Here is a 22,546-nt window from a genome sequence, read left to right as displayed (position 1 = left end):
GTAGCTATGCACAGGGAGAGAGGCCCGGCTCCAGGCAGCCCATAAATCAGGTCCCACTCCCACCGGTCGCTAACAAGCCGGGCTGCCTACCCGCCTCCATGGGGTCCCTGCCTCCGGACTCCCGCGGCGGCCTGGAACAGCCGGCTGCCCAAGGCCTCCCGGGTGCCTTGGCCTCCGCCCCCACCGCGGCCCCCAGATAGATAGGGGTGGTGGGGATTTTGTCTTTTTTTTTTTTTTTCTTTTACAAGAAGAGAAAAAAATAGACATAAATGAAGAAAAACACCAACAAAGGAGCGAGGCCTGCGAGTCACGTGGGGGCAGAGACCAATTGGGCCTCCGGCGGCCCCCCCACCCCGGGCGGGGAGGAGGAGGAGGACGGACGGACAGGGCCAGCCTGCTGTCCGCCGGCCGCCCGCTGTGGCGTGAGGGAGTCCCCGCGTGCCCACCGCCGCCAGCGCCCCACCTGGGCCGCCCGAGCCATCCCCCGGAGCGTGGTGCCCACTGTCCACCCTCATCCGGCGACCGAACGCTCCTTCCGCTCCGTAAGTGAGGGCCTGGGCCCAGGCCTCCCCGCGGCCTGTGCCGGCCACTGTCTGCCCTGCAGAACGGCTGTGCCCGCTGCAAGGGGCAGGCATGGCCTGCGGCTCCCCAGGCCGGCTCTTCTTCCCTGGCCTGCTGACGGGAGGGGCTCGGCCTGCGGCCACCGGGCCTGCGAGGGTCTGTGGGGGTCTGAGGGTCCCGCTGGCTCTGTCTGTCCGAGTCGGGTAGCCTGTGTGAGTCGGTGGGTCTCTGGGCCTCCCTTTGGGTGCCCGCCTGCCTGTTGTCTCTGTCTGAGTCGGCTTGGATCTGTGTGTCTGTTTCGAGTGTCTGTCTGCCCGTCTTCGGGTTCTGCGGTGGGGCCCAGTCTGCGTTTGCTTCCCTGGGTGGGTGGGGTTGTGGGGTGGGTGGGCGGGGTACAACCTGGGGTGGTGGAACCCTGGGGTGAGGCGGCTTGAGGGAGGAAGAGAGCTGGCTCAGAACACAGGCCCCGGGCTCTGCACAGGCCTGTGCTTGCACTGGGGGTCTTCCTCAGCAGTGGCCGGGAGACCCCAGGACCTGCACACTGGAGAGGCAGGCCAGGGTCCCCACCCTCCCCCTTCCACCCGTGGCCCGTTTCCCACTGTCTGGGGGCCTCTCTGATGGGGAGTTGCAGGGAGGCAGGAGAAGCCCCCGCTCCCACCCCCCAGCCACCTCCTTCCCCAGGGGCTCGTGTGGGCGGGCGGGGGCTGCGGCTCTCTCACCTCCTCACCGGGATTCTTCCTTGGCCTCTCCTGGAAACCGCTCAGCCGCATCTGGAGGGCCGATCTCTTCCGTTTTCTGTGCGGAGAAAACGAGGCTCAGAGACGCGGAGTGCTTTGCTCTAGCTGGCCCAGCAAGCTCGCGGCAGATGGCACTCCCTCCGCGGGGCGAGCGCGCTCGGGGACGGTCTGCACGCAGAGCCGGCCCTCCGTTCGCAGGACCCGGGCGCCAGCCCCGCATGGAGCCCCTCGGCGGCTCGCGGCTTTGGGGTGCCGCCGTCCCCGACACCCTCTCCACCCCAGGTCGAGCAGTGGAGCCCTTCCTCTCTCGGTCGCGGCCTCAAGACTGTCTCGGACGCAAGGCGGGAGCGGCACTGGGGCCGCCCCTGGCCAGGAGCAATTTCTCTGCGCGTCCTGGCCCCCGGGCTCGGGGGCCCCTCTGTACCCAAGGCTGCTGGGCCTCCCCTTCCCCCACTCCCAGCCCCTGCCAGGAGAACTCGGAGGGATTAGGGGCGCCTCTGCCCTTGGTGGCGCCGCTGGCCCAACTTCCGCGCCCCGCCTGGCCTCGGGGACTCCCCAGGCGCCTCCAACTCCGTTCGATTCGTATCCGCAGCAGAGCAAACTACGGTTCGTGGAGAAAGGGCCCTTCCGCCATGCCAGGCACGTGCCCGGCGAGTGCCATTCCGGTTCCTCCTCACCGGCGCCCCTGGTCATCATTCCCACTTCACAGATGCCGAAACTGAGGCCAGGCGGTGGGGGAGGTCCGCGGAAGGCCGCTGTGGGGAAAGGGGGCTGGGCCGAGGAGAGAACCTGGTTTCAGGCCTTGAACCCGTGCTTGCCACCACGCCCGCGCTCGCCCTTACCCACTTCCACGCTGCCAAACGAGAGGCGCCCCCAAGTTGGCCCTGGCCACGGCTAAACCGGGCTTGCAGACAGGCGCGGGTCCTCTCCCACCGCGGGTGCGGGGCTCGAGGCTCCCGGGCGCCCGACACCTGCCCGGATTCCGGGTGCTCCAGCTCCGCCGCGCTCTGGCTGCGGACGGGCTCCGGGGGCCGAGATGGTGATGGGGGCGCCGAGAGGGCCAGGGTGAAGACGCGAGCCAGGCTGGGGGGTGCAGGGCAGGGCGCTGGCCGGGCCGGGAGAAGATGCGGGCCCGTCCCCCGCCCCCGGATACCGCACGCTTCCATATAGAGGGGCCGGCCCCCTCCCCGGCCCCGCGCAGCGGGTTCGCGCAGCGCGCAGTGGCGGCGGAGGGGCCCGGGTCCCAGGTGCGCCTCGGAGCGGCCCTGGAGCGCGGGGGGCGGGGAGGCGGGGGGGGGGAGTGCCGAGGCCCCGCGCCCCCGCCTCCCCGCCCCCGGCCCGAGCGGCCGTCATCGCGGGCGGGCGGCGCTGTGCCCGGGTGCGGCTCTTCGCCGGCGGCGGCAGCGGCGTGGCCGGGAGGTGCGGGACTCCGTGCGGGCGGGACGCGGGGCGCTGCTCGCAGGAGCCGCCAGGTGGGCGCCGGTCGGACCGCGGCCGCCGTCACTCCCCATCTCTCGTCCCGGGGCCCCGACTCTGCGCGTTCCCTCCTTGGGACTTGGACTCTGCGCCCGAGGTCGCTCCGCCGCCTGGGGTGCGGCCTCCCGGAGCGCTCGGGGTCTCTGCCCGCGGTCCCCGCCGCGCCCTCTCCGCCCGACGTCTGGCACTCGGCGGCGAGGGCAGCTCCTCCCGTTGCCGTCGCGCCGCGGGCTTTGTCTCTCCGGCCCGGGGCCGGGCGGCTCGGCGCTCTCGGGCTGTCTTGTCCCGGGCGCCGTCGGGCTGCGCGCTTCTCGCCAAGGGCCCCTGTGCGGGTCCGGCTCTGCGGGGCCGCGCCTCGGCCCTCGGGCTCTCGCTTCGCCGTGGTCCGCGCGCCCCCAGGCCCCGACCCTCCTGCTGGGTGCCTCTGTGTCTCCAGGTTTCTCCCAGCGTCTCTGTTCTCTCAGCGTCTCTGTCTGGTGACTGTCGCCGCGTCTCGGACCCTGCGCCTGTCTCTCCAGGTTTTTCCTTTCTGTTCCCTTCTCGCCAGCCCTCCCTTGGTCTTGTGTCTCCATCAGGTCCCGTGCCTCGGCGACCCCGTGTCCCCGTGGTCGCCCCCGGGTTGGCTCGGGCACCGCGCGGCTGGGGGGCTCGCTCTGCCAAGCCGGGGCGTCTGCCTCTCTCCCAGCCTCGTCTCTGCCTCCTCGGCTCCTCGGAACGCTCCAGGGGCCCTGCGCCCCCACTCCGCCGGGGTTCCTCGGCGTCTCCGCCCGCGCCCGCGCCCGCGCCCGAACCCTCTCGTTTTCTCAGAATCCGGGTTTTGTTCTCAGACAAACGAATCCGGATCGAAGCGCATCGAATCCGAGGGTCCCAGATCGGGCGCGGCGGGGACCGCGCGGGAGGAGTCTCCAGGAGGGGCAGCGACGAGGGCCGAGCGCCGGCCAGGGCCAGCCGGGCACGGGCACGGGGACGCAGCTCCCGCCCCGCTGCAGGCTGCCTGGGGCGCCCCGGGGCAGAGCGCGACCGACCCGCTCGGAGGGCTCGTGGGGGCGGCGGCCGCGGGGTGCGGGGTCGGCCCAGCGCCCGCAGTGACCCGCTCCTCCCTCCGCAGGCGGACGCGGCGGGCATGGACTATTCGTACGACGAGGACCTGGACGAGCTGTGCCCCGTGTGCGGGGACAAGGTGTCCGGCTACCACTACGGGCTGCTCACGTGCGAGAGCTGCAAGGTGAGGCGGGCCGGGGTCCCGGGAGCGGCGGGGAGCGGGAGCGGGCGGCACCCCGGGGGCCCGCGCTCACTCCCCTGTCCCGCAGGGCTTCTTCAAACGCACGGTGCAGAACAACAAGCACTACACGTGCACCGAGAGCCGGAGCTGCAAGATCGACAAGACGCAGCGCAAGCGCTGTCCCTTCTGCCGCTTCCAGAAGTGCCTGACGGTGGGGATGCGCCTGGAAGGTGCGCGCCCGCGGGCTTCGGGCCCGACTCCCGCGGCCGAGCAGTGGGGGTGGGGTGGCGCTGAGCGAGGGCCCGAGGGGCAGCCCCACTGCCGGGTGGTGTGGGCCCCGGGCCTGCGGAGGGCCAGCCTAGCGGCTGCAGAGCCGCCCACCTCCTACCCCCACCGCGGGTACCCAGCACCAAGGCTTTCATGGCCTCGGCCAGTTCTCCTCCTGGTGCCCCCACTAATGGGCCAGCTGGCATCAGGCAGGTTCCTAACCTCTCTAAGCTGCCCCATCTGGAAAATGGGCTTACAGTAGCAGGACCCACCGCCCACCCCTCTACCCCCAGGTCTAGTGTTAGGATTGGCCTGCTTCACAGTGACGTGAGGACCAGCCCGGCAGGCGGTACCTGGCCATCGCCAGTATTGTCATCATGGTCCTTTCTGCTGTTCTCTGCCCACGGTCCCTGGCCAGCCCATCTTTTGTCCGTCCAGCCATCTGCAGCGTCACCCAGTCCTTTCACTGCGCAGGAGACATTCCTCCCCCACGTGCTCTCAGCCAGGCCCTGGGAGGGCTGGGAGTGGGGAGTGATTGCCGGCGGGGGACCCAGGCCCGCCTCGTCTGCCTGCCCGCAGCCCCCGCTCTCAGTGTAGGGACTGGAGCTCTCTCGGCTTGCACCCCGCTGGCCCCAGCCGGGCCGTGCGCCGAGCAGGCAGCTGTTGGCTAAAGCTTTAGAACGGCATAGAAGGCTCCCGGGGCTCGAGAGCTGCAGCCCACACGGCCTGCCACCTAGAGGAGGGGTCCCGGACGGGAGGGGGCTGTCCTGCCCTGTCCCCCAGCCCACATCCTAGCTCCAGGTCCCGGGGGAGCGGGACCCTGCTGTCTGCTCCCACACCACCATCCCTGCTCGTCCCCCCACTCTCTTCCTTCTCCCCGGGCTCAGGGTGGGGTCCTGTTTGCACAGGGGCAGGGGCCACACTCCAACTGCAGAGATGCACCTGTTGGGTCTGGCTGGTGACACATTCTTGGCCAGCCCAAGGAACATCTGGTCAGCAAGAGAGGTCCCCTCCCCCAGCACAGAGCCCCAGCGAGCCCTAAAGTCAGCTTCTGATTGGAAGGCAATGTGTGAGGCAAGAGGGCTTCAGTCAGTCCAGCTTCTGGTCGCCGAGTACCCGGATGTGAACAAGGCTAACTGGGGCCCCTTCCTGTTGCCATCTCCCTGCCAGGCCCTGTGCTGGGCACCAGAGCCCAGAGCCAAGCACCCAGGAGCTCTCGGCCTGTGGCACAGGGTACAATACACTCAGTGTGAAAAGGTTGGGCAAGGGGCAGGCTATCAGGGACAGTAGGTTCCGTGTGGGGGTGAATCCCGGAATACTTCCTGGAGATGCCTGGTTAAGGAGACTGACGTTGCTGGTGTGTAGTGAGTGTGGCAGTGACCTAGTGTGCTCTGTGAGCCCAGGGTCTGTGGTAAGGGCAGTGGAAGGTGGTGTGGAGGCTGAGCCTGACCCTCTGCCCCTGCCCACAGCTGTGCGCGCCGACCGCATGCGGGGCGGCCGGAACAAGTTTGGGCCCATGTACAAGCGGGACCGGGCTCTGAAGCAGCAGAAGAAGGCGCAGATTCGAGCCAATGGCTTCAAGCTGGAGACAGGGCCCCCGATGGGGGTGCCTCCCCCTCCCCCGCCCCCCCCGGACTACATGCTGCCCCCCAACCTGCACGCATCGGAGCCCAAGGGCCTGGCCCCGGGTCCGCCCGCTGGGCCACTGGGCGACTTTGGGGCCCCGGCACTGCCCATGGCCGTGCCCGGGGCCCACGGGCCACTGGCCGGCTACCTCTACCCCAGCTTCCCTGGCCGCGCCATCAAGTCCGAATACCCGGAGCCTTATGCCAGTCCCCCACAGCCTGGGCCGCCCTACAACTACCCGGAGCCCTTCTCCGGGGGCCCTGGGGTGCCCGAGCTCATCCTGCAGCTGCTGCAGCTGGAGCCAGACGAGGACCAGGTGCGCGCGCGCATCGTGGGCTGCCTGCAGGACCCGGCCAAGGGCCGCCCGGAGCAGCCCGCGCCCTTCGGCCTCCTGTGCAGGATGGCGGACCAGACCTTCATCTCCATCGTGGACTGGGCGCGCAGGTGCATGGTCTTCAAGGAGCTCGAGGTGAGTCCCCTCTCCCTCCGGGGCCGCCCCGCCCAGTGGCTTCAGGCGGTCTGGGGGCAGGGCGGCCGCGCCAGCCCCCACTGCCTCCCTCTCCTCTGTCTCTGATGGCCTCTGCCTCCCCAGCCCCTTCTGTCTCTGCTTCTCTATTCCCCTGTCTGGGTCACTCACAGCGTTTCTGTCTCCTCCTCTGAGACCCTGGGCTCCCTCGAAGGACCACGTGAGTCCCTGGGACGCAGTCTTGTTCCCAAGAGGCCAGCCCATCGTGTCCTCAAATGCCAGTACCTCTGAGCTTGGGCTGTGCGTGGGTCTTTCCCCTTCTGCCTGTGCATCGCGTGTGTATGATGGAGGTATGTGTTGGCGTGCGTGTGTGCGTGTGTGTGTGTGTATGCAGGGGAGCTAGGCAGGAGAGGAAGAGGGGGATTCCAGGGCTGCCACAGATCCCAGACAACCTCGCCTTCCTCTGTGGACTTCTCTCCCCTCAGTTGAGGTAGCTGGGGCTAAAGGAAGCAGAAACGCAGCAGGAGAAACCGAGGCCAGACATAGGGAAGGACTTCCCAGTCATTGGCCTCAGCGTGTGAAGGGCCTGAGGCCCCCCTCGTGCCTTGGCTCCTCTTGAGCCTCCCCAGAGGCCCCTCGAGCCTGTTCAAGGCTCATCCCCCTCCTTTAGCCCCGGCCTTTGGGGGCTGCTCTTCCCAGACTGGCCCTCCTGACTGCTCTGGGGCTGACCGTAAGTAGCAGGGCCTGTTGCCTTCCGTGCTGGGGCCACGGCAGCCTTGAGCGGCATTGTCAGCACTGACGCCATTCAGGCCCGGGCTTCCTCCAGGGCCATGTGGCCGGATGGGCCCGGGGCACTGCCTGCCCCACTGGCATGGAGGGGAAACATGGTGGGGCGTGGGCACCGTGCATGCAGGGGGCAGCAGGAGGCTGGGCCTGGGCTGACCCAGGCCTGCGCCGAGGCCAGCTGCTCTCTCCGGCCCCTCTGGGCTGGCCTCCTGCAGGGGTGAGGGGCAGGGCCTTGGATGCTCTCACCTGCTGTCACCTGTGGCTAGAGGCCCTGGCAGGGACATGGAGCTTAAGTCCTTCAGACTTCCCATGAGCCCCCTGTGCAGAGGGGGAGGAGCAGAACATTCCCAGCCTTCCAGAACCCTGGATCCAGGGGCGGGGCACTTCCTCTGGCCGCCTTCCTGCTCTCCGGGGGCTTGCACGCAGGATGGGAGGGGCTTTTGTCCCAGCTCCGCTGAGTGTTTTTTCCTGCTTCTGGCTTCTCTGTGGTCCAAACCTTCCTGCTTCCCCTCCCCAGAGCCTCTGAGCAGAGCCCAGGATGCACCCTGCCACCCCCACGTTGGTAAAGGACCCTTGCAGACAAGCACCAGCCCAGCACCTCGAACCTCACCTGTTGGCCATGTGGGGAGGGGTGCTGGGCTGGATCTGATTGCAAAGTTCGGGACGAGGCGGTAGAAAACCGGGGACAGGACTGAGTGGCCCTGTTGCCCCTCTGGGCTGGCCGTCCAGCGCCCCACCTCCGGGTGGACCTCATCTCCGGGTGGACCCTCCCAGGACAGAAGGCAGGATTCTCTGGCTCTGAGGGTGGGGCAGCCCTGGGGCTGGGCACTGGGAACGTCAAGGAGACATGTGCGGGCCCCCAGGGGACCAAGGGAGCCAGCGGGGCAGCCAGTGGCACTCCAGGCAGCGGGAGCAGCCTAGGCTGACGTCACCTCGTGTGTGCAAGGATTTCTGGGTGCTTCACGAAGCCCAGCTTCCACCAGGAGTGGGTCCGTCGGTGTGGGGGATGGTCAGCCTGCTGGGGCTGGGTGGGGAGGGTCTCGCTCCCACCACCCAGGCTGTGGCCTCCTGCGGCTCATGCAGAGGCTGGGGGCTCAGCTGCATGGTCAGCCTGCCCGCAGCCCAGAGGCGTCTGACTCAGCACCAAGTTTGTTTTTTTTTTTTAAAGATTTACTTATTTATTTTTATTTGAAAGGCACAGTTATTGGTGTTGGGGGGCAGAGAGAGAGAGAGATCTGTCTGCTGGTTCACTCCCCAAATGGCTGCAACAGCCACAGAAGGGCCATGCTGAAGCCAGGAGCTTCTTCTGGGTCTCCCGTGTGGGTGCAGGGGCCCAAGGACTTGGGCCATCCTCCACTGCTGTCCCAGGTGCATTAGCAGGGAGCTGGATGGGAAGTGGAGCAGCCGGGACTTGAACCAGAGCCCATATGGGATGCCAGCGCTGCAGGCAGCTGCTTAACCCACCATGACATGGCGCCGCTGCCCCTCCCGACCCGACACCAGGGCCCTCGTTCCCCAGTCAGAGGCCATCCCCGTGTCTCCCCTTCCGTCGCACACAGTCACCGCCTTTTAGATCTGTCGCTGGCACAGCAGCGAAGGACCAGCGGCACCACGGCCTGCCAGTGGGAAGTGACTTCACTCCCTGCCCCTGGGTTTCCTCATCTATGGATGGGAGGCGTTCAAGTAGTGCCCACACCTGGGGGCGTGGTAAGGCTTGGTGAGCTCAGACGGTGAGGGAGTGGCGCGGGGCCGGTACACGCGCGAGTCCAGTGCCTGGGGCCGTGCCGCCTCCCTCTCTGCTCCCCACAGCCGCCCCGTGTTCCCTAGCCAGGCTTGTGGCGGCCCGGGCAGGAAGAGCAGGCTGTCCAGAGCCCCACAGTGTGGCTGCTTCCTGAGCAGGACACCTTGGAGGGGGCCCCCAGGGGCCTGATAACCCACGGTGACGTCAGTTCCCCTCCCCAGCCCGGCTCCGAGGCCCCAGGGGAACGGATTGACTCGCTTAGCTAGATGGCTTCACTGTCAGTCCCGGGTGACAAATGACGGCCCGGCGACCACTCGGCCGGGACAGCACCATGGCCAGCCCGCGGCGGGTCAGCCCCCAGAGAGTTACGGCACCCGCTGGCCTTCGGCCCGGGGCCCAGGCGGGGGCCTGCGGGCAGGGAGGTCAAGCGGCACCCATAAATACCCCCGCGCCCCGGCGGGCTGCCCCGTGTCAAGGCTCTAGGGAGATTTGTGGCCGCTCAGTCAGACGTGGGGGCGAGGGGGGGCCTGGCTGGCAGGGGCCCCGGGCCCCCCGCTGCACACGTCCTTGTTCCCCGGAAGGCCTAGGTAGAGGAGGGTGGAGCTTTGGTTTAGGGAGAAGTCTGGGCGGTGAAAGGCACCCTCTTGGGTTAAGTGGGCCTCTCAGACACCTGCTTTCTCGCTCAGAGGAGCTACAGCCACGGCTTGGGTTTGCTTTTAAATAAAGGGTGTGTGTGTGTGTGTGTGTGTGAGAGAGAGAGAGAGAGAGAGAGAGAGAGCGCACCGTGTGCATGCGTGTGCTCGTGCATGGCACTGTTTGGGGGTCTGGTGTCTTGATGTGTCCGTCTGTCCATCCAGCGTCGGAGGTGGGTGCCAAGTCCGGCAGGAAAGGGCTCGGCCACAGGGTCGGGGGAGCGGGGCTGGCGCAGCCCCCAGCCCCCTGCCAGTGGCGGCGCGTGTGCCTTCCTTTCCTTAACCAGAGCGGGAGGAAATTTCACAGAGCAGGAAACGAGGGTGGAGAAGGACTTGAACGCGGGGCATGGCGCCAGCGCCCGCACCACCACCACGTGGCATCTCTGTGGCCTGCTCCCCGGGCAGCCCCACCGCATGGGCTGCCCCCTCCGCAGCCAGAAGTCTGGGCACAGACTCTGCTCCCAGGGCTGGGACAGTCGGGTCACCGTGACCCCCTCTGTAGCTCAGCTGCCTTATCTCCTAATTCTCCCCTTTATCTCGTGTCTTCCACCCCAGCCCCCTTGTTCCTTCAGTCCTGGCCCACAGCCTCCGGCTGGGTTGCCCAGGGTGAGCCTGAGTTTTCCTGCAGGCACCCTCCTACCTGGGGCCTCCTCCCGGAGACAGGAGGAGGGGCAGGTGAGCAGAGCCGGCTCTCTCTGTGTTCCCTTCGAGCCTCAGTGTGCTTATCTGGAACATGGGCAGAATGCCGATGGGACGCCGGTGAGACGTCCTGAGCTGTGCCAGAGACGCGGCCTGCTCACAGCGTGCCCCGAGCCCGCCTCCCTCCTTGGACACTGACGGGGAGACCAGCCGGGGCATAGCAGGGGCTTGTGCCTGGGAGAGAGCAGGAGGGATGCCTCTGGGGTCCAGGGCTGGCGGGGGCTGAGCCTGGGGGTCCCCCCGGGGATGGTTTCCAGGTGGAGGGAGGTGTGTGGGCTGCTGACGCTGAGATGGGGTGGGGAAGGGAGCGGGAGGCAGTGACCGCAGGGCGGGCGCTGGGCAGGGGTGGTGGGCGAGCCTGCAGGAGCCGGCTGTCCAACTGCTCGCTTGCTCCTTGTCGCTCCCCCCTCTCTGCCTGGGGACAGAGGCTGCAGAGAGGAGGGGAGCGGGGGCTGCTCCCCCTGGGGGACAGGACCTCCCTTGGGCCCCGCCTCAGCAGGCGCTTCTCTGATCTCAGCGTGAGTCTTAGGGAGCACAAATTTGTCCATCAGCCACTCGCTGGCCTTCTGCTAGGGGCCTGGCAATGCGCCAGATGCCGGTCCTACCTCCCCTTGCCTCATGGGTCCCCGGGAAGGCCAGGGTATATTCCAGATGCCCGGGCTCGGAGAGGGCTACGTGGAGGCGGCAGGAGCCTACAGGAGACCGGGGCTGGCGGAGGGGCCTGCGCTGCCTCCACACCTGGCCGTTAGGAGTGCTGGTGGGAACCAGATGGAGCTGAGTCTGTGGGCAGGTTACTTGACTCCTTGTGCCCGGTTTCTTCTCACCATGACGTAACAGCTCTAGTGGCCCCCCGGACCTGGGACATGCAGGGGTCATGGTCCGGTTTACCACCCAGGCTGGTGCCCCGGCAGCCCCTGCGGTGCAGCCCCGGGGCCGAGACGCCGTGGCTGCCGAGAGGGGCTGGGTCTGGACTGCGTGCCCAGTGGGCTGCTCATCTTCCTGGAGACTGTGTGCGTGGCTTGGGCCTGGCTCCGCCTCTGGGTGACCCCAGGAGAATCCCTCACCCGCTCCGGGAGGCAGATTTTGTTTATTTGTTGTTGTTGTTTAAAGATTTATTTATTTGAAAGGCAGCATGACACAGAAAGAGAGAGTGTGAGAGAGCGAGAGATGGAGAGAGTTTCCATCTGCTGGTGCTCTGCCCAAATGGTCACAATGGCCGGGGCTGGGCCAGTCTGAGGCCAGGAGCCAGGAGCTCCATCCAGGTCTCCCAAGTGGGTGGCAGGGGCCCAAGCCCTTGGGCCATCCTCCGCTGCGTTTCCAGAAGCATTTAACAGAGAGCTAGTTCACAAGGGGAGCACCTGGGACTCGAACTGGCGCTCTGATATGCGATGCCAGTGTTACAAGAGACGGCTTAACCCGCCGTGCCTCAGCGCTGGCCCCGGGGCAGCTTCTTTACCTGAAAAAGAAACGGGGGCCAGGGCCTGGGCTTCCTGACTCTAGTTTCACACGGTTCTCAGGCCCGTGTGCCACTGTCAAGGGCATCACTCTGGCTGGGCTGCCGTGCGGGAGGACATCCCGGCGGCTGGCCCTGCCCTGTGCCCGGGGTCTGGGCGTCGGGAAGCTGCCCGTGGTGCTGTTGTGTTCTGGCTGCAGGTCAGACCATCGCCACCCACAGCCAGCAGGTCCTCCTTTCTTGCCGGGGCCTGGCTCCTGCCCTTCCCGGGCTCTTTTCTGAGTAGCTGAGGCTGCCCGGGGGCTGACCCCAAGCCCATCACGGACGGCATCCCACCTGGCATCGGAAGGGGGCCTTCCCAGAGCACCCCCGTGGCCACCAGCCGCTGACATTTACTGGGTGCTAACTTTGTGCCTGGCCAGCGAAGTGCTGTCCATTTGACAGATGAGAATGTGGAGGCACAGGAAAGTTCTGGAACTTGTAAAAGGCAGAGGCGGGGCCCCGCCCCACTTGGATGACCTCACAGGGGGGCAAATGGGGTTGCACGCCCCATGACCTCTGACCCGAGGGTTGGGGGCGGTGGGGGGGGGCAGGCCTGGCCCTGGCTGGATGGCAGAGCCCGCGTGCGGCTTCCTTGCAGGTGGCCGACCAGATGACCCTGCTGCAGAACTGCTGGAGTGAGCTGCTGGTGTTCGACCACATCTACCGCCAGATCCAGTACGGCAAGGAGGGCAGCATCCTGCTGGTCACCGGGCAGGAGGTGACCGCCCCGGCCCTGGCCTGGAGGGGAGCAGTGGGGGGCAGGGGGTGATCGGAGAGGCTCTCCGAGGGCGTGGCAGGGCACTGGGGTGTGGCAGGATCCGTGGGAAAGAAGGAAGGTGCCAGGGGGCTCAGGGAGGGGCGTCCGGAGCGGCAGAGCCTCCGGGCGCTGTTGCGGGGGACGGGGCAGAGGTGAGGCTCCCCGGGCCGCCGGCACGGGACTCATGGGCGAGACCTCCCAGGCCCTAAATCCTGACTGAGTGATCGCGTGCATGAGAGTCGGAATGAACGGGCAGAGGACTCTACAGAGCTCAGAATTTGCCTTTTGCAGCGGGACAACAGGGCTGGGAGCAGGGGGGTGTTCACAGGAGGGATGCAGCCGGGGGTGGTGAGGGCAGCTGGGGCCTGGCGGGAGCGCCTTCAGGGAGGAGTGGGGAGGAGGAGGGGGAGGTGAGGGCTCAGCCCGGGGGTGGGAGCATCGCTCCTGGAGTGGACATGAGGGGGGCAGCAGGCTCCGTGGGTGCTGGCGGGCAGGGCGGTTGGGGACCGAGGCTCTGCTCCCCCCACCTGCTGCCCCCCAGCCCTTCTGTCCTCATTCTTAGTTCCCACCCTGCTGACTCGGACCAGCAGGGGGACGGGGAATGCTGGCCCCAGGGGGTGACCCGGGGCCGGGGTGTCCCTGTGGGTAGGTGTGGACCACGTCGCTGTGAACACACAGGGGCGTGGGTGTGTCTGCATTACTCAGTGTGATCAGAATGTGTGTGTGTGTGTGTGCACGAGTGGACCCTGTGAACACGCTGGCGTGGCCTGTGTGTGTGAGCGTGGCCACCCTGGGTGACCTGTGGACGTGCCCGTGTGTCCCTAGCCACACCTGCTCTTCCCCTGCCGCCTACCCCCAGCCTGAGGTGGCACTCGCTGCAGGGGGCTGCACCACTTGGCACGTCTGTGCTGGTGGGGGGGCTTTACTATAGGGGCCCTGCAGGCACCCCGCTCAGCTCCCAGGTCGGGGCCCGCCTGACCCGCCTGGCTCCGCCCATCCGTGCCCTCTCCCCTAAATCCCAGATGGGGGCTTCACGCCCTGTGTCCTACAGCCCATGTCTTCGCCTGACCGGGGCCCTCTGGCCTGCGCAGGTGGAGCTGAGCACGGTGGCCGCGCAGGCGGGCTCCCTGCTGCACAGCCTGGTGCTGCGGGCGCAGGAGCTGGTGCTGCAGCTGCACGCGCTGCAGTTGGACCGCCAGGAGTTCGTCTGCCTCAAGTTCCTCATCCTCTTCAGCCTGGGTGAGTGGGGCCCCGGGGGCAGGGGGCGGTGGCCAGGTGGGGAGGCCCAGCAAAGTGGCCAGGACAGGCCCGGGCGGGGCAGGAACCCCTCCCCGTGGCCGAGCGTGTGCCTGGCTCCTGACATGGGGGCTGCTTCCCCTCTGGAGCGGGGCTTCTCCATCGGGATATAAAGCAGGAAGATGCCCCCGTTGTGGGGCGAGGACCCCTTCTGAGGATGTGGGAGGTGCCTGGCTCCCACCCCGCCCCCCGCAGGAAAAGCCACGGAGTTAGGGCTTTCTGTCCTCGGCTCCCGCCCTGCACACCTGGTTTTTCTTAATTCCCTATCCATCGAGGCCCAGGTTCTGACCTGGAGCTCTTTCGGGCCCAGACCCATTTGCCCATTCGTTGGCTCATCCCATAAACATTTGCTGAGTGTGCGCTCTGCGAGGTGCCGGGGACATGCCAGGAACAGAGGGGACCCCAAACCCCGCCTGCGGGCTGCTTCTGTAGGAGAAAAAGCGATCGGTGTGTGTCCGGCCAGTAGGACCTAGTGGGACTGACGCGGGCCAGGGCAGAGCGTGCGCCCAGCCCGGCCCCAGAGGCTCAGCCTGCATCCTGGGCTCCCAGGAGCCAGCAAAATAGCCCTGCTGCCCGCCCCCCCATGCCCGGCGACGCCCGGCACATGGGCGGGCTCCTCACTTCCAGCAGCTCTCGGTCTGAGAGGGAGATGGGTAGTCCTGGCCGTGAGGGCTGGGCAGAGAGAGGAGGAGGCTCGGGGATCCATCCAGGGCAGGCTTCCTGGAAGAGGGACATCTGAGCAGGGTCTTGGAGGACGAGTAGGAGTTTGTAGGCGGGATGGAAGGATGTGGCAGGGGTTGAGCTTGGCGCCCTGTGGGGAGGGGCAGTTTCTGTGGTGGTCGGTGTGACAGCTGCAGTCCAGCAGGGGTGTGCCTGCCAGAGGGGGCTGATGAGTGAAATTGGGGCGCCACGTGTCCAGGCGGCGGTGGGGGCGTCTGGGAGCAGTGGTCTGGGTCTCCCGACTGCCGGGCAGGCTGGCAGCCAGGGGGCGTCTGCTCCTCTCAGGACAGCAGCGGGGCCCTGCAGCAACGGGGCATGGAGTTAGGAGTGGCCTGCGGTTCTCGGATGCAAGCAGAGGCCAGGCCAGGCTGTGGCAGCTCCCTGGCCTCTGCCTCCGGCTGACCCTCCCCCTCCCTTGTTTCTGAGAGCTGAAGGGGCTGGGGCTGCGTTATGGGGGTGGGGCCGAGGAGCACGGGCTTGTCTGTGTCCGGCTCTGGATGCACGTGGCCGTGCGCATGCTGTGTGTGCAAACGTGGACTTCTGCGTGACGCTTGCTTTCTGTGTGCCGTGTCGTGTGAAGAGTGCAGGTGACGGAGTGACCGGGAGGTGTGGGGACACAAGGGCTCGGAAGCATGGGCAGAGATGGGAGACAGAGCCGGAGTGTGGGCTCCTGGGGGTCAGCAGTCGACAAGGTGACAGTTCTTGACCTCGCTGCCATTACGAAGGCACCAAGGGGGTGCCCCTAAAGAGCCGGACACAGTCTCAGCCCCCAGCCCCTCTTCCCACGTAAGCTCCAGGCGCTCGGGGCTGCCAACAGCTCGGCTCTGGCCGCCACCCATGGTCAGCCCCAGACTCCTCCTCCTTGTGCTAGGGTCAGACAGCAAACCTGGGCGCACCCTGCTTTTTTTTTTTTTTTTTTTTTTTTTTTTTTTTTTTTTTTGACAGGCAGAGTTAGACAGTGAGAGACAGAGAGAAAGGTCTTCCTTCCGTTGGTTCACCCCCCAAATGGCCGCTATGGCTGGTGCACTGCGCCGATCTGAAGCCAGGAGCCAGGTGCTTCCTCCTGGTCTCCCATGCGCGTGCAGGGCCCAAGGACTTGGGCCATCCTCCACTGCCCTCCTGGACCACAGCAGAGAGCTGGACTGGAACAGGAGCAACCAGGACAGAATCCAGTGCCCCAACCGGGACTAGAACCCATGGTGCGGGCGCCGCAGGCAGAGGATTAGCCTAGTGAGCCCTGGCGCCGGCCCCACCCTGCTTTTTGGTTCCCAATGGGTGTGGCCAGCCGCAGACCAGGCGGTCCCAGCTCCTCCTTTACACCAATCTTCATCCCATTTTCTTTTCTTTCTTTATTTGGGAGGCAAAGTTACAGACAGAGAGAGGTAGAGGCAGAGAGAGAGGTCTTTTATCCGCTGGTCCACTCCCTAAACAGCTACAACAGCCAGAGCTAAGCCCATCAGAAGCCAGGAGCCAGGAGCTTCCTCCGGGTCTCCCATGCAGGTGCAGGGGCCCAAGGACTTGGGCCATCTTCTGCAGCTTTCCCAGATGCATTACCAGAGAGCTGGATGGGAAGTGGAGCAGCCGGGACTTGAACCGGCACCCATATGGGATGCTGGTGCTGCAAGCTGGGGCTTTAACCCGCTACACCACAGCACCTTTCATCCCGTTTTCTACTGGGGGTGGCTGAGGCCTGGGAGACTGGACAGAGACTGCAGCGCTTGGCTGCGCAGGCTTCAGGAGGCCATGGGCACACATGTGTGTATACATGGAAGTGTGTGTGCATGCGCAAGTGCCAGGCAGAGGGGGGCAGCGGTTAGGGAGGGACTTGGATTCTCAATCTTGTCTCTGTCTGGCTGTGCGCCTTCTTGCGAGTCCCTCCGGTCTCTGAGCAGTAGAGGGGTCATCACAACACTCACCTAGCTGACGTCACAAGAGAACTGCCCCCCACCCCCACGGTGCAGTTAGCATGCAGGGAGTCACTGGACCCCTCTTGAGCGCCTGCTGTGTGTCTGCTACAGAGCTTAACTCCGGGCACTGGGTCTGGCTGGGCCGGCTGCAGAGGCTAGGGGTCTGGTGAGGCTGGGGCTGTCAGGGGGCAGGAGGGAGGGGCTGGGGGAACCTGGCCCTGCCTCAGGCCGGTTCTAGGGCAGGAGAGGAGCCCAAGAAGTCCTGTATGATTGTGTTGGGTCAAAGACCAGAAACCAGCTCTAGGGAATATCAGGGAAGGCTTCATGGAGGAGAGGCCTCCTTGCTGGCCCTTGCGGAGTGAAGTGAAACAAAGCAAGCAGCGCTGAAGTCATTCCTGGCTAAAAAGTTACGGGGAATCCCGGAAGTTCTGCGTGCTGTGTGGGCGGAGCAGGGGTGCACCGGGAGCCGGTGAGGCAGGCAGGAACTGAGCTGTGCGAGGCCTTGAATGCCAGGCCAAGCGTCTTGAAGGATTTTAGGCAGGGGTAACAGGATCAGATTGACATGTTATCCGGACCCTGCCACCTGCTGGGAAAAGGCTAGGCAGGGGGCATGGAGCCCTGCCAGGGGCCTGACCGGGGGTCCCGGGTGACAGCCCAGAGTCCAGACTGTGGGGCTCCTCCCATGAGCCCACCCAGCCCAGCAGTGCGGGAAGGGAAGCTGGGGCCTGCAGGGCACCGCCCCTGTGCTGCGCTCCCAGCTGGCGCGCCGGGTGCCACCTTCGGGAGGGCGGTACCTCCTGGGTCGGGCAGCCCGAGCTCCCGGCTGACGCCCCCGCCCCTCCCCGTAGCACTCAGCGCCTCCCGCCTCGCCTGCCTCTGCGTAAGGGTGCCATTTGGCGTCTAAATAGCCGTCTCAGGCGGGCGGCACAGAGGCAGGTAAGGAGGTTTAATTAAAATTAGTGCCTCTCCTGGCAATCACGCTGTTTATGAAGATGGGCCCGGCTGGCATTGTTCCGCAGAGGACTTAATCGAAGCTTAATGGATTGACCTAACATTCGATTTCCTGATTCCCATTGAGGCGGCGGCGGCAGCATTCCCTTAAGCGTTTGCAATTTACCCACTGCTCCGCGCCAACAAAAGACGGCCTGAATAGCAGCCCCACTCCAGGGGCCATTGTGCGCGGGGGCGCCTGCCTGAGTCACCGCTATTGGGACAACATTCTTTATGCCTCGCTGGAATGAAAGGATTATTCAAATATTCAATTAAACCGTGAAAAGGGGGCTTTTCTGAGATCCCGGAGCCCCCAGCTCCGCAGAGCTAGCGGGGGCTGCTCGCCGAGGTGGGGGTGCCGGCGCCCAGCCCCCTCCCACCTCCCACTTCCCACCTCCAGGACTGCCGGGAGCCGAGCGGGCTTGGGGGACACAGGCTCAGCTCTGGGTGTCCATCCCCACCCTGCAGGCATTCGGGGCGCAGGTCGCACTCTTGGTCACCCCCTGATGCTGGGGACAGGAGGCTGAGGCTCGGAGCGGGAAGTGACTTGCCCAGGGCCACCCAGCTGGCGATGGAGCTGGGGACTGGAAGCCCTGGCACGTTAGGGGGAGGGGTGGGCTCTCCAGGCTTGCGGGGGTCCTTGCTCCCGAGTCGGAGGCAGGCGAGCAAGCCAGGTGCTCGGGGGACACTGGACATCGGTCATGGCAGAGACTTCCTCTCAGCCTGCTTGGAGACGGGGGCATGGGGAAGAGCCTAGTCCAGGCTGCTGGATTGGGCGGAACTTCCGGTGAGGTCGGGTCCCCCAGGAACCTGCGCCCATGCGGCTGCCCCGCCTCCCCACGCTGCTCGCCGCCCGTGGCAGGAAGATTGCGATAAGGATTCACACCTGGCTTTGGATCCAGGCCCTGGCACCGTTGTCCTGACTCTCTGACCTCGGCCTGTCCTTCCCTGCCTGTCTGGCCGGCTGCGGGGATTGGCCCAGCCAGGTGCCGGTACCTGGTGGGCGCCCAGGATGCTGGGGCCAGACTCTTGGACTGAGGCTGCGGGGTCTCAGTAGCCGGCCTGCAGGGGGCAGAGGGTCTCTGAGAGGCCAGAGGAGTGACCGGGGCGTGGGCTGCCCCTGAAACCCGGCCCTTGCTCCGCACCCGCCCCCCCCCCGTGCCCCGCCCCGCGTCCCTGGCTAGGTGCAGCCGAGAACAGTAAATCCTGGTAAAGCCAGGCCCCATCTTCCAGCCCCCTCCCACCCCTGCCGCACCGCAGCACCCTGGCCAGTCCCCCCCCACCCCCAGCCCAGCTGCTTCCTCCAGGCCCCTTTCCAGCTTCGAGCCGATCCGATCCGGATCCTTTTGCAGACCCCCAGACTCCTATTATGAATTGTCAGGTGACTTGCCCAGCCCCAGGGAGCAGCAAAGGCCAGGACTGGAATGGGGGTTGACCTTCAGGAAGCCAGGTAGGTGGGGTGACCTCTGAATGTGTCTGGAGCAAGCCAGGATAGGGAGTAGAGCTGCTACGTACAGTTGAACAGGTTGTTCACTGTGCAAGTGCACCTAGGTAGGAAGCGGTAGGGGCTAAAATGCAGCTGTATCTCTGTGGACAAGGGGGCCCTCTTTCTAACTGTCACAAAGGGGGTCTCATGGGCCAGTGGTGAGCCTCAGGAGACGTGGAAGAAAGTGACCCTGGCTCACTTACAGGAGGGAAGAGGAGGGGCGGGGCGGGGGCGGGAGTGGAGGCCAGACCCTGCCATACGCCCTGGGCCCAGCTCGGGTTTCCTTAAATCCGACTTTGGACAACACAGGCCTAGTTAGGCGCGCTGGGGGCGGCCGGGGATCAGGGTTGCCTTGGGCGCCAAGCTGCCCTGGCGCAGTGGGTGTTAAGCAGGGATTAGGGCAAAGGCGCGCTGCACCCGGCCGACTCCCCCGCAGCAGCAGGGCTGGGCGAGATGGGGTTCACCATTGCCCGGGCGGGGTTGAGCTGGGTGTGGGGCTCGGTAGGGAGGAAGCCAGGGTGGGGCCGCAACTCAACCCCATTGCTCCCCGCAGTGGCGGCTGGGATCCAAACCCCATCTTCATCTCTCCAAAGACATCTCGTTCTTGGCCTCTTCACTGGGCCTCGGGCTGGGCCACCCAGGGCCCATCTCCCTCCCCTGCCTTTGCCTTTGCAGAGTTCTGGGTGCCCCCGCTCTGCCTCCTGTGTCTGCTTTGTGTGCGCGCTTGGCTCTGCCTTGCACACCGCATCTGGAACCTTCCCTCTTTGTGTGGTGTTTTCCACGCAGCCCCACACTTTAAAAGATCCGTCCACTGGGGCCGGCACCATATGGGTGCCAGTTCGAGTCCTGGCTGCTCCACTTGCGATCCAGCTCTCTGCTATGGCCTGGGAAAGCAGTAGAAGATGGCCCAAGTCCTTGGGCCCCTGCACCCACGTGGGAGACCCGAAGGAGGCTCCTGGCTCCTGCCCATGTGCTCTGTGCTGTGTCCACTCCATTGCTTCTGACTGCTGCCCAGGGCTCCCCTGGGTGCAGCCAGTTCGTGGCCGCCTCCTTGCCACCTAAACATCGCTGCTGTGATCACCCCCCCGTCCCTGTGCCCCGTGGCCCCGTGGCTGAGCCTCCCTGGGCGCCGGAGCCTCCTCCTTGGTCACGGGCCAGGCCCAAGAGTGCCCTGTGTCCCCGTGTCCTGTAGGACAGCGCCACCAGTCCTCACACCTCATGGCTGTGAGCTGAGACCTCCGGTCACTGACAGGGTCACCCCACTCAGGCTGGTTCTGCCGACAGCGACGGCCGTGGGGAGGATGGTGCCAAGATGGTTTTGACCATGGAGATGATGGGACGGTGTTAGTTCGATGGTGGCCGTGGCGGGAGTCGGAGAACAGTGACAGCTACCGAGCATGCGCTGTGCGGGGCGCTGGTCTCCTAAGCACCCCCCGCCCGCCGACACCCTAGCGCCTCACAGCCACCTTGCAAAGTCGGGACTCCTGGTGCGGGTGGCGGGGACCTGGCACGGCTGTGGCTGTGACAACCGCGTTTGCTGTTGGTGGCGGCTCAGCGTGGCTGCGGCGGCAGTGGCGGCCATGTCCGTCACGGAGGGCGGTGGCGGCGGTGGCAGGCGGTGGCGACGCCTGCGTGGTCGGGGAGGGCGGGGCAGGTGGCGCCGGTGCCAGCCAGTGACGGCGCTCCTCCCCTCGCAGACGTAAAGCTGCTGAACAACCACAGCCTGGTGAAAGACGCGCAGGAGAAGGCCAACGCCGCGCTGCTGGACTACACCCTGTGCCACTACCCGCACTGCGGGGACAAGTTCCAGCAGCTGCTGCTGTGCCTGGTGGAGGTGCGGGCCCTGAGCATGCAGGCCAAGGAGTACCTGTACCACAAGCACCTGGGCAACGAGATGCCGCGCAACAACCTGCTCATCGAGATGCTGCAGGCCAAGCAGACCTGAGCCCCTCGCCGGCCCCGCCCTCCAGATGGCTGATTTTGTTACGCCGGCCCCAGGAGCCCCGGCCCGGCCCTGGAGCCGCGTGTTTGGGAAGGTGGGGGCGCGTGGGCGGGGCTCTGGAGGTGGCTGCCCACCACCCCCTTCCTCCCCAAATCCCAGCGGCCTGTTCTGGAGTCTCAAGTGCAGGTTTGGGAATCCCCTTGGGGGGCTCAGCAGAGGTCATCCCTTGGCCCTCTTCTGGAAACAGAGACAGGGACAAGTTGCGCATCCCCTGGGGGGAGGGGGGAGTTTCCCCGGATCTTGCACAGGGGAGAACTGAGTTTGCTGAGTGGGCGGGGCGCCTCCCTGCCTGCCCCCTGCCCGCGTGACTTCTGCAGTGGAGAAGCTGGGCACGTGATCTGAACCGTGTCCTGGTCCCTCTGCCCCCAGAGCAGCTGTTTGGTACAGTCCAAGTTCTAGCCCCACCCACAGCGGGCCGGCCCGGGCGCATATTTATCTGCAAGGTTGCAGTCTGCAGGTTTCTGGTGTCTCCTTTTGCCCCTCCCCGGTTTGGTTCGTATTTTCATCTCCTAGACATTCCTTGCAAGGGGTGTGCGATGGAGGGCGGGGCTCAGGTGTGAGGCCTCAGGCTGTGATCGGGTCAGCACCGAGCACGGCCCCAGACTCTCCTAGGGGACCCGCGGCAGGTACCAGCGGTTGTGAGCCCCCACGGGAAGCCAGAGCTGCGTGCCTGCCCCCACCCCGCCACGAGAAGGGCAGGAGCGTGTGGGGGCTCTGAGTCTCTATGGGTGACCCTGGGAGGGCGTATGGGTCTCTGGATCAGGGACAGCGTTGGTGAGCCCCTCCCTCATGGCCCTGTCCCCTTGGGTCCCTTGCAACACACCCTCGAAGCTGAGTCCTGGCTCCTGGGCCTCCTTGCCTGAAGGCCCCAGGTGCTTGGGAGCGGCACAGGCTGTCCCGGGCGCCCACCGTCTGCCTTGCTTTCACATTGCTGTCGCAGCTTGTGCTGAGCCTGCCCAGCGCCCTGACACTGGGCACCCCTGCCCCTGCCTCTCTGCGCTCCGCCTCGACCTCCACCTCTGCCCCGTGAAACGCGTGCCCCTGCCAAGGCCAGAGACCCACGGGCCCCGAAACAAGAAGTGCCCTTAAGTCTCCCCAGCCCTGCAGCCCTGGAATAAATTTTACAAGTAGTTTCCAGCCACCTATGCCTATCTGCAGGTCGGGGCCAAAGCAGAGCTGGCCGCCCTGGTGGGTTCCCGGTGGGCAGGACGGAGGGCATGGGGCTGAGGCCGGCTCAGAGCTCCGGGGTTGGGGGCAGCAGGGTGAGGGGACACGGGGCGCTGTTGTCCCTCATCCCTGGGCCCCTGATGTAGCGGCTTTCCAGCTCTTGGCCCCCATCTCCGGCAGAAGGGAGCAGTCACTTAAAGGGCACCTACTGTGTGCCGTCCCTCATCTCACCGTCTGCAGCAGCCCTGTGGGTGGGTGGGGGCTGCACAGGAGCGGAGGAGCCCTGAGCGGGGACCTGGGGGAGCAGGTCCCACCCTGAGCCTGCCTGGCTGCCCAGCACGGGCCCTTTCCTGCGGCTCATCCCTCACCAGTCCCTGCCACCCCCACCCCCACTGGGTGGCAGCAGTGAGCCAACTCCTGGTCCGCTGGTGCCTTTGTGCTAATTAGAGAAAG

At 66.0% G+C, this 22,546-nt stretch overlaps 1 protein-coding gene across 1 annotated transcript; it reads left to right on the top strand.

The window, feature by feature from the left end:
* Nucleotides 1-314: 314 nt before the first annotated feature.
* Nucleotides 315-22,067, top strand: NR5A1 (nuclear receptor subfamily 5 group A member 1). The gene is made up of 7 exons (XM_051839837.2): nt 315-542; nt 3,883-3,999; nt 4,085-4,226; nt 5,733-6,358; nt 12,367-12,486; nt 13,617-13,764; nt 20,622-22,067. The coding sequence occupies exons 2-7, from the start codon at nt 3,898-3,900 to the stop codon at nt 20,867-20,869; spliced, it is 1,386 nt and encodes a 461-aa protein (XP_051695797.2). The 5' UTR covers nt 315-542; nt 3,883-3,897; the 3' UTR covers nt 20,870-22,067.
* Nucleotides 22,068-22,546: the final 479 nt, after the last annotated feature.

Source organism: Oryctolagus cuniculus, chromosome 1 (genome assembly GCF_964237555.1).
Source record: "Oryctolagus cuniculus chromosome 1, mOryCun1.1, whole genome shotgun sequence".
NCBI classification, from domain to species: Eukaryota; Metazoa; Chordata; class Mammalia; order Lagomorpha; family Leporidae; genus Oryctolagus; species Oryctolagus cuniculus.
The sequence above is the reverse complement of the archived record's forward strand: the minus strand, read 5'-3'. Positions and strand labels throughout refer to the sequence as shown.

Bases quoted from the DNA above. Each gene is read 5' to 3' on its own strand.
- NR5A1 (XM_051839837.2), top strand. From the start codon at position 3,898: ATGGACTATTCGTACGACGAGGACCTGGACGAGCTGTGCCCCGTGTGC. The intron at 4,000-4,084 runs GTGAGGCGGGCC...CCTGTCCCGCAG, and splicing joins TCACGTGCGAGAGCTGCAAG to GGCTTCTTCAAACGCACGGT. The intron at 6,359-12,366 runs GTGAGTCCCCTC...GCTTCCTTGCAG, and splicing joins TGGTCTTCAAGGAGCTCGAG to GTGGCCGACCAGATGACCCT.